This window comes from Mustela nivalis (genome assembly GCF_964662115.1).
Source record: "Mustela nivalis genome assembly, chromosome: 12".
Lineage (NCBI taxonomy): Eukaryota > Metazoa > Chordata > Mammalia > Carnivora > Mustelidae > Mustela > Mustela nivalis.
The window spans coordinates 103,190,863-103,200,434 of NC_139031.1; the positions used below are offsets into that span (position 1 = coordinate 103,190,863).

The following is a 9,572-nucleotide window of genomic DNA, read 5'->3' on the forward strand; positions in this document are numbered from 1 at the left end:
CTCGGCACCCAGGGAAGGCCTGGGAATAATCAGGAGCCCAACAGCAGAGCGGCACCCTTCCTCTTTCCTCCTTCACATCCACTTTCTTTTTAATGTGTGGGTATCTGATGTATTATTAATCCCCAAACATAAGCCAGCAAGATCACCAATCAAAGGAAGTACCAGTCCTCTCGCAAATTATTTGTTTACTGTCTAAGAGCAAGCAAGGTGCACTTGATATAGTCACTTAAGTCTCATTTCTCAAGTGAGGGAAATTTTTATTTGGCCAGTTCTTACAAGAAGAATGCGATCTCTATAATTAAATCGGGTAATTGAGAAAGAAGGCAATCTACTTAAGGGCCGAGCCTTGGGAGCTTGAATCTGGAATGCACCTCTATTTATTAATTATGACATAAACTGAGCTGGGTGAATGATAAAACCTCTCCTGTGCCCTGTAACCTTTAAGTCAGAAACATCCAAGATGCTAAAAAGACGAAAATGAACGCCTTTAAAGGGAGGAATGATGCAGATCAATGTAATTTCTAATACTTTGTCTTATTTCCAATCCTATATAGGACCGTTTAACTCAATGACAACAAAATAGAAGAATTGTGGCCACCAAGGTAGAAGAAAAACGTAAAACCATGCCAGCATTTTAGTTTACTAATGTGTTAGCACGGACAACATCTTCAGACACTTGCAGTATCGAACTTTATTCCATAAACAGATGTCTGACCTGAGCACCCCAGACTCGGCAGAAACAGAAAAGGGAGACACTAAGAGAGTCCCCACTGAATCTCGTGTTACGTACCACGTCCATTCAAGTGTCACTTAGAAATGAGCATGGCTCAACCAACAAATATGGTGAAAAGTTTGAACATCCGTGCTAGTGCCAATGATTTATTTGTATTTCAAAACGCACACATTAACCCTATTTCAAGTGGATTTACTTATCAAGGTAGTATCACAATGGTTTTCGGGGGGATGGGGAGGAACACTAAAACTAAGTCTGTCTATACACACAGAGTGGATTTTTTTTTAAAAGAAATACCTAGGTGCGTTAGGTTGCCCTAAATGTTCAGGAATGTATCTGAATGTGCATTTCCCCCTCAGTAGTCAGAGAAAAACACCATAAGGGTTTGTTTGCCTATTAAACAATAGGTTCGACAAATACTTTATCATGCATCTCATTTACTTACACAAATATAGGTTTCCATTGGTTTCTTTTAAATAGCTATTTGGGCATAGAATCTATTCTCCAAATTATTTAGTTAAAAGTAGAGTTCTTTGATATTTCCCAAGCAACATACACTTTCTTCAGTGAAAAAATAGTGTACATTTTCCATTAAAAGACTATCAAAACTCATAAAAATATAGAAGTACAATGCATAAGGTAAATAAATTTATTTCTCTAGGGAATATTCCCCATCACCTGCCAGCTAAATCCTTCTTGGGCTTCAGCCAGACGTCCTGGTTACTGGCCCCAGCATATTTCATCAGAATATTATAAATATCCAAGACATTGGAACCTTGAGAGAGAGGTTTCAATAAAGTCATACAGTGATACCATCATAGGCAGCCTGGCCACAAAGAGCAGCCCCCCCCCCCATAATGCCCCACCAGTGACCTCCATGCTGACCTGCAGGGACCACTGTCTCAAGGGGTGACAAGACAATTTAATCCTTTATTCCTTTGTCATTGAAAAGGACTCCACTGCCATAAATTCTAATCAAGTCAGACTGACTGGCAATTAAAAAAAAAAATCTTATAAAGCATGTTTTTATGAGAAAGATAACAGAAAGGAAGGGAAAAAGAAAAACCCTATAGATGGGACATTTTCCAGCCAGGAAGAATCACTGACCCAACTTTCAACCCTTATCTGAAAGTTCACAGGTAAATGATACTGAAAACACCCACGCCTGCACGTATCCTTATATGCAATTTCTCTTAACGCAGAAAAAACACAGCAGCATGACAGAAAACTAAGCATCCCTCTTTACCTTGGGTCCAATATGTGTAAATGTTTTTTCTGTTTACATCTCAGCTCAGGGCTTTGGAGCCGTGTGCCCAGTTCACGGACAGTGGGGTACAAACGAGCAGCGGAGCAAGACAGGGGCCCAGCCACCCGAGGTCGTTGCGACTTTAAGAAAAGCAATCATGAGGTTTATCTTGAAACAATAAAACTACTCCCAGGAGGAGCACAGTTAATAAATCATCTTTCAAATTTCAAATATATCTGGGAGAAAATATTTAGGGCCTGTTTTATGCGCTCTCGCTTCTCCAGCCAAGACTGCATGGGAAAACTTTAGTACAGATATTTTTCTGGGGATATATATTACTTTTATCCTTCCTGTGGCCATCTTTCCGATGAAGTTGTTGATGCTCCACCATTTGAATTTTAGCATCCAACTTGACGGAATGGGGACCACTGAATTCTTGATGAGCATGACTAAAAACGAAGCACCACATTTAGATGGGGGCATAAATGTCACCCAAGAAACACAGCAACCTCTTCCTTTTGAGATCCTTTGCCAAAGGCCATTTCTGAGAATGGTTTCGAATATGTACATCACTGGTCACATATTAAATGGCTGGCCCCGTGCGCCATCGCTCATTCGATCCTGCAACGGAAACCCAGAGAGATGGGGAGCCCCATGCTCTGATAGCACCCCCTCCACACACACCATCGACACACAAGTCTCTTCTCCTCCATACTATTTCCTACAGCTCAGAGCTCAGCAGAATACAGTCACGGACCAAAAAGAAGGAGACGGTTATTTCACAGGCTTTCCAAGAATAAATAACATACCACTTAATGATATCACAGAGAACTACCTCCCGACGCGTTTCTCAATGAAACGTGGATTCAGCTCTCCTAAGTGTACTTGAGTCTTCATAGCTGTTCAAGTTAAGCAAAATGTTACCTCTGATGTAATTACTTCATAAACACAAGGGCCCTTTTCTGAACTTTCTACTGAGGCTGGCATATGGCTTCTGATTTTCTCCTTCCGGTATTCTGAGCTGCACCGGGCACAGAAACATTCTGGACACTGTGTTTCCCTTTCCATGCTGTTAAGAGCAGAGGTGCAATTTCAGGAGAGGCATAAAAGACCCACTGGTTCCTGGAATTCCCTTTGTTTATCCATAGAGGGCATCCGTATTAGCCTTTCTGCTGCAGTGTTGGGCTGAAGGTGCCCATACTGTGACAGAAACAGGCTTGTGCTCTGGGCTGCTAATTTCAATGAGGCACAGAAGGGGGAATAAGTACCAAAGAAATCCATCAATACTGAAATTTCAGGTACAGTACAAAACAAACAAACAAAAAAAAAACTAAAAAACAAACAAAAAAACCAAACTGAGCTCTTCTTGCCTCCTGTTGTTGTTAAATGTCTCTCCACAAAAGTGGAACATCAATGTCACAGTTTGTCCTAATCTGCTCCTTTCCTTATGGGAAGCAGGGTTTTCAAGAACGCAATACGCATACCATGAGGGTGACTGTTTGAGGGAGTGTGTTAGGAAATCCGGTTGAGAGCTAAACCTGGATGCTCTCAGTTATTCGGGAAAAAATGTACTTCTTCATTGTCAGGCTAAGAGGATCATGAAAACCACGGATAAGAACAGAACCACTTGAGTGTATTCATGCCAAATAAAACGATGGTCCATTCAATGGTCACTCGTTAAGGGCAGCCAAAGTTGATAAAAATCCTGGGAGAGAATTATTCTAAAAAGTTTAAGTAGTTACACAAGCTGGGATTTCTAAGGCTAAGTCTCGGTGATATTAACAGCATAGAATACAATAAAAAGCTCAAGAAGCCTCAGGGAACATTGGGTGTGCTTCCTTCAGTGGACCTTCTAGTCCCTCTGCCTCCCAACCTCTCCAGCAGTTTTCAAAACTGCTAACCTACTGGTTGCTTCTTTACCGAACTGGAAACTGGAAAATAGTCACACTGTGTTCAAAAAGCACTCTAGAGACCAAATAAAATTAAGTGACTCTATAAGGACTATAGATGTAAGATGGAGATTTTACCTGGTGCCCTCTCACAAATTCAGAAGTTGGGAATTTTAAAGTGAGGATGAGTGCTTTGAACACCCACCATGATTTCTACCCTGTAAATATTCCACTTCTGATTATATTTTCAATGAACTTTTCATTCAAACCTCTTTGACTCTCTTCGGGTTTTTAAAAAAAAATTTTAAGTTTATTTCCCTCCCCATGTAAAATAACAGATCTATAACAATTTTCAAAAGCGGGAAATCTAAACAAATATTGAGAAGCCAAATGAATCATCCTTCTATTGGTTTACTTGAAGGAAAAACAAAACAAAACAAAACAAGTTGGGGTTATAAGTGAAAGTCTCCAAAATGTATTTACTTTTTTAAAATGCATGCAAAGTTTAGGAGGAAGTAACCCACTATCCACAGTTCTGTTGAATTCGCAGTTGATTACTTTTTAAAAGTCAAAATGCTTAGTATTAGCATCCCCAACATCAGAAAGACTGGAGCGTGGCTTTGCCTTTCTGTAATTTATAATTTTATCTGACTTTTCTCCCTAATCCCCTGAAAGGAAATGAGTGTTCTAGGACATGACTCTCCCTACACACATAAAAACTGAAACTACAACAAGATATTCCTTTAGAGGGCAAATGCTAAAACCTTAATGCCTATGTGTAGAAAAGAAAAAAAAATCAATGTGGCAGGTGGAATTGCTGCTTTTTGAAAAAATGTAGTTCGACAAGAATTTCTTGAAACTGAGATCTATTCTACTCTGAACTGTAAAGCTATATTTTACCAATAGAAAATCTGAAACAGAAAGTTTCTCAGCAACACCCCTCTCGTGTTTGACTGAGTGAGCATTTCAAATCAAAGAAAAGCTCCTCTGTTGAAGCTGGCCTAGAGTTGCTGAACACCGAAACTGCTTTCTTCCTAGAGGCTAAAAAAAAAAAAATTAAGGATTTTTTTTTTTTTAGCTGAATTAACGACTTTCTCAACAAAGCCGTCTATGCAGCGGTGTTGTTTCTCTTTGACATTCAGGCACACGGCTGTGTTTTTAACCTGAGACCCAGCAGTGCTCTGCTTAGTATACATGTATCTCTATTTATCTATCCCTCTATCTATAAAATCAGGTATATATCAGGTTAATATAAATCGGTATAAGCAGGTTAGTAGGTACATACACATATTCAGTGTTTTGAGTATACAAACACTGGAAAATAATTAAAAGCAAGTGTTTCAGGAGCAAGGTTTCTGAAAACCCACTGTCACTCTATCCCACAAAGTGCTTCTCCAGCCCAGACATCTCTTGCCATCCATCACTCGGTCACGCGCCTCAACAGCCCGCTCCCCTTTCTGATTAGAGATCACAGTTGCTTGAGTTGGCTTACAGAGTGTCATCTGTTTGAATGACAGATGTCTTTGCTGGAGTGGCACTCTGCTCACTCTTGTTTTGTTTACGGAACAAAGATTCCTGAAAGGTCCTGGGCTGCCTGCACGTTTAGGAAGAGCCTGTAAACACCTGGTCAAGGGAAGATGGGCAGAGGAGGGCTGCAAAGGACCTCTTCTCTTCCCTCGGTCCCCTGCTAGAAGGAGACATACCCACTCCAACCATGATCACAAAAATGTTATTTCTCTGAGCAATTCCCGTAGCCACCTTTGTTTACCTGGCACACAGAGACTTGTATCGATATTTCCCAGTTCCCTCTTTCGTCTTTTGACTACAGATAATAACTCTTAACTCTCCTTCCCCTTAACAAAAGGCTGCGAAGCAACCCGAAACCGAGTCAATATTTATTCAATAAATGTTAACCAATTCTCACAATGGAACTGATTTCCTGATTATTATTACCATTTTCATCTTCTTCTTCTTTTCCTTTTTTTTTTTTTTTTTAAATTTCTAACCCGGGGACTCTGGCAGTGTCTGGCAAGCCCCAAGGAGCAGTGAGGAAGTTCCTTGCTGGGAAAAGTTTGGAGGACATCCTGCCAGCTGCCCGGGCTCGGCCCCTCCAAGATGCAACGCTCCTCTTTAGCACTTACAAGAAAATTGAATGAACAACAGGGAAAAGGTGGTGGTGGTGGGGGGGGTGGATTGCTCTTCCGGACAACATGGTAGGGCTGAAATGAAATACCTAGACAGACTTACCGAAGAGCTTGCTGGGAGTGTCCTCGCTGTCATTTGATTCCACAGGCGCAAGCAGGGGCTCATTCAGCTCGCTGTCTGAAGTAGCAGCCTTGTCCTCACCTCTCAACTCCGCATTCATTTCACTCCGCGCTGACAGCGAGGGCTTACTGACTTGTCCAGCTATCATTGGATCCTAGGATGGGGGAAAAGAGTGAAGGGGAGGAAAAAAAAAGTGGCAGCTTTAGTGTGCGTGTCCTCTCTCCCTCTCCCTCTCTCCTCTCTCTCTCTCTTCCACACACACACTCTCCCTCTCTCCTCTCTCTCTTATCTCTGGCTGCTCCCGCTGTTATTGCCGGCTGCAGTCAAGTGAAGAGCTATTACAGATCCGAGGAGTTCTCCATTACTCCCCACCCTATTAAAGCTCCGCTAGCATGTGAGAGATTCAGGAAGCTTCGGAGGGAAGAAGGGGGAAAAAAAAAAAGAAAAAAAACTTCTTTGAAAGCCACCTAACCAACACAGCTTTAATTGTGGGATGTGCTTTTTTGTACGAATGTTTTTACACCTTGTTCAGTCTTTAATGCAGTAAGAAAAAAGAAAGTGCTGGGTTTGTACTTCAGCAACACACTCAAAAGGAAGGAGCACCCTATGGAGGAACCAGGGGCTATTTTAAGAAGCACTCTCCCTGGGGGAGAAGCAATTAAACCCTATCCCCAGAGCAGAGAAAAGAGATAGGGAGAAAAGAGTCCTCAAAAGGCTTTCAATGGAATAAAAGAGATTTCTCATGTAAATTCCATCAGCACCCTTAGAAGTTGACTTGCTGTTCCCAGATTTGGGACTGAAGCTAACCCCGAAGCCAATGAACATGTTAAACCAAACAATACACAGCAAAACAGATGAAAATTGGTTTAAAAAAATTTTTTTAAGGAATTGGAAAAATACTTACAAACTGTGTTCAATAATCCCGAAACCCAGAGCATCGTACGCCCCGAGCATGAGAGAAAAAGAAAGCAAAGAAATCACCTCCAAAAAAGGCAAGCCTCCCCCCTCTTCCCAATAATTTGAATCTGCTTTATCTTCAGCTCATTAGGAGGGCGTCTTGGGATCAGAAATATTTCCCAAGGAGAGCCGGCTCTTCCATTTGCCAACTAAGATGCATGATACTGTTTGGGCACAAACGCCGGCTGCAGAAGGCAAAGGAAAGCAAGAAGTGCCCTTTTTGCGTTATCTGGGAGCTATTTATTGCCAAGTTCATGCCTAAGTGGTTCCTGAGCAGGAAACAGGTGACCAGCAAAGGAGCAGGTGGGGCGGCAGGCTCTCTTGTCCCATCCTTATATTGGTCCCGGTATGCCTGTGGTTATTTTTTTTTTAATGTATTCATGCCTGAAAAGTGAATTTGATATGACACATGATAATCTATGAAAATGTTAATCAATACAAATAGTTTAAGCTGTCATCAAATGCACTTCTTTAGTCAATACTCATACCACTGAAAACAATGTCACTGTCACCAGGGCTTAATGTGCACAGCACTTAATATTGGACTCTGTGCATCAATGCACTTCTTCTTCAAATACTGTAGGTAAACACATTTTCTCCCTATTTAAGGCTGAGGCACTCAGCACGCATTTAGCTGAGCCGAATCCTCCCTTTTGAATACCTTGATAGGTCCACTGGAGGGCAAAATTAATACTTAATTGAATCTCACAGTCATCAAAATAATCAATACTTTTTTATTATTTATTCTTTACAGTCTGTTGACTGTTTCAAACCTCTGAGGGAATGGTGGAAAGGATTCATGGCTTCGAAACACTGTCATTTAACAAGGTAATTTTCAGTGGGGCATTAGGGGTTGTGAAACATATAATAAAACAAAAATGGTGGCTTATAATAGGAAGAAAGAAAAGAATTATATTTCTGCCATCTAACAAAACAGGATAAATAAAAAAGCAAGTGCAGAGAGAGAGAGAGAGGGAAAGGAGGGGGACGAGGGAGAGAAAGACTGGCTTTTGAAGGGTTTTATCATATCAAGAGCAGAGCCGGGCTTTCATAATGCTGACATTTCTCATCCTGACAATCCTAAACAAGTGGAAAGGATGAGATCGTAGATATCATCTTTCATCACATTCCCCGGCTTAAGAACCAACATGACAGCTCCTCTCCCCTTTACACTGTTAATTACTAAATAAAATACTACTCTCTGTCAGCATCAGATGATTGCAGATAGCAACCACAAACATTTCTCCATTGTTCCCCCCCTCTGGATCGGTGATACCTACCTTGAACTCTTTAGAAAATAAATTAGGCTTGTCTCACCATATTGTAAATATTTGAAATATAATCAATGTCATCAATGTGGTCGATTCTCGGTATTGTCAGCCTGAATTTGCTGGTGATAGATTAGCATTTCATTGACTGTGTTTGGTCACTGAGATGGGGAGTGCTTGACTCTCAGGGGTGGAGGAATGCAGGGGCAGGGGAAAGGAGACTCGAAATTCTCAAATTCTCCCCACCCCCAATTTCTTTCCTAGGCAGCTAGGGGAATGTGTTTGGATTCTTCTGAGTCAGTTCCTGGAGCAGGGTGGGGAGGAAAGGAAACATGGCTTTGCCTCCCGCTTTTGGTTAAGTGTACTCCTCACCTGAAGTAAAGAGCCCAGGTTTAAATTCCAGGACATTTTTACTTCACAAAAGGCTGAATACTCAGTCTGTCTAATCTAGAGGAAGGGTTGTGATCTGTGCCTTTGAGACACCCTATCTCTAAGGCCACATGGCTCATTTCGGCATTTTTTTTTTTTTTTAAGAAAGCGTTCATGGGAAACGTATGTTTAGAATGGCACTCAAACCCCAGAATCAACCAAACACGGTATCGGAGAATATCTGGGTAGTCTTCCCCAAAACAAAGAATATTTCCTTTTTGTTTTATCTGTGAATGGTCAAACTAAATTCTGAAGCACGCAGAGGAGCCGAAATGCAGCTGCTAAGTTCAAGTGCACTTAAATCTTGAAGGCGTTCAGTCTGGCTGATGTGCGCAAAGCATGTGCTGGCGGATGGTATGTGTTCACTGACCATTAGCTCTTCTTCCTTAAATTACTTTTATGTACCTCATACATGGCTCGGTTCCCAACTAGTGCCTCTCGGGGACTCGAGCTTAGGAAATTCAGGAGTTTGTCAACCAGGTACTCATTTGATTTTTCATCTTACAAAACACTCTACGTTTTCCGTGATGCAGCTGTAGCCCACATCTATATGTGCATGACATGGTTAAACAGCAAACCCCCAGTGAGGCAGAGAGCAGACAGCTTTTAATCACAGCTGCAGCCAGTGGGGGGTCCATTTGAAAATGTGTCACAAGCAGTAACCACTGAGCACAGTCATAAGTGATGCGGGAGTGCCTCTTTCAAGCAGCACTCGGCTCAGGAGTCATTCTTCCCCTGCCAAAAGGGATGGCAGTCCATAAAAATCCTTTCTGCCAGGGCAAAGA

The 9,572-nt window shown here is 41.6% G+C and overlaps 1 protein-coding gene across 1 annotated transcript in view; it reads right to left on the reverse strand.

The window, feature by feature from the left end:
- Window positions 1-7,268, reverse strand: part of POU6F2 (POU class 6 homeobox 2) — a 369,574-nt gene extending 362,306 nt beyond the window's left edge. The window contains exons 1-2 of the mRNA XM_082692653.1: window positions 7,038-7,268; window positions 6,116-6,287 (exon numbers count right to left, since the gene is read on the reverse strand). Of these exons, the coding sequence (XP_082548779.1) occupies window positions 6,116-6,281 (166 nt within the window). The 5' untranslated portion in view covers window positions 6,282-6,287; window positions 7,038-7,268. The remainder of the gene's footprint in view (window positions 1-6,115; window positions 6,288-7,037) is intronic.
- Window positions 7,269-9,572: the final 2,304 nt, after the last annotated feature.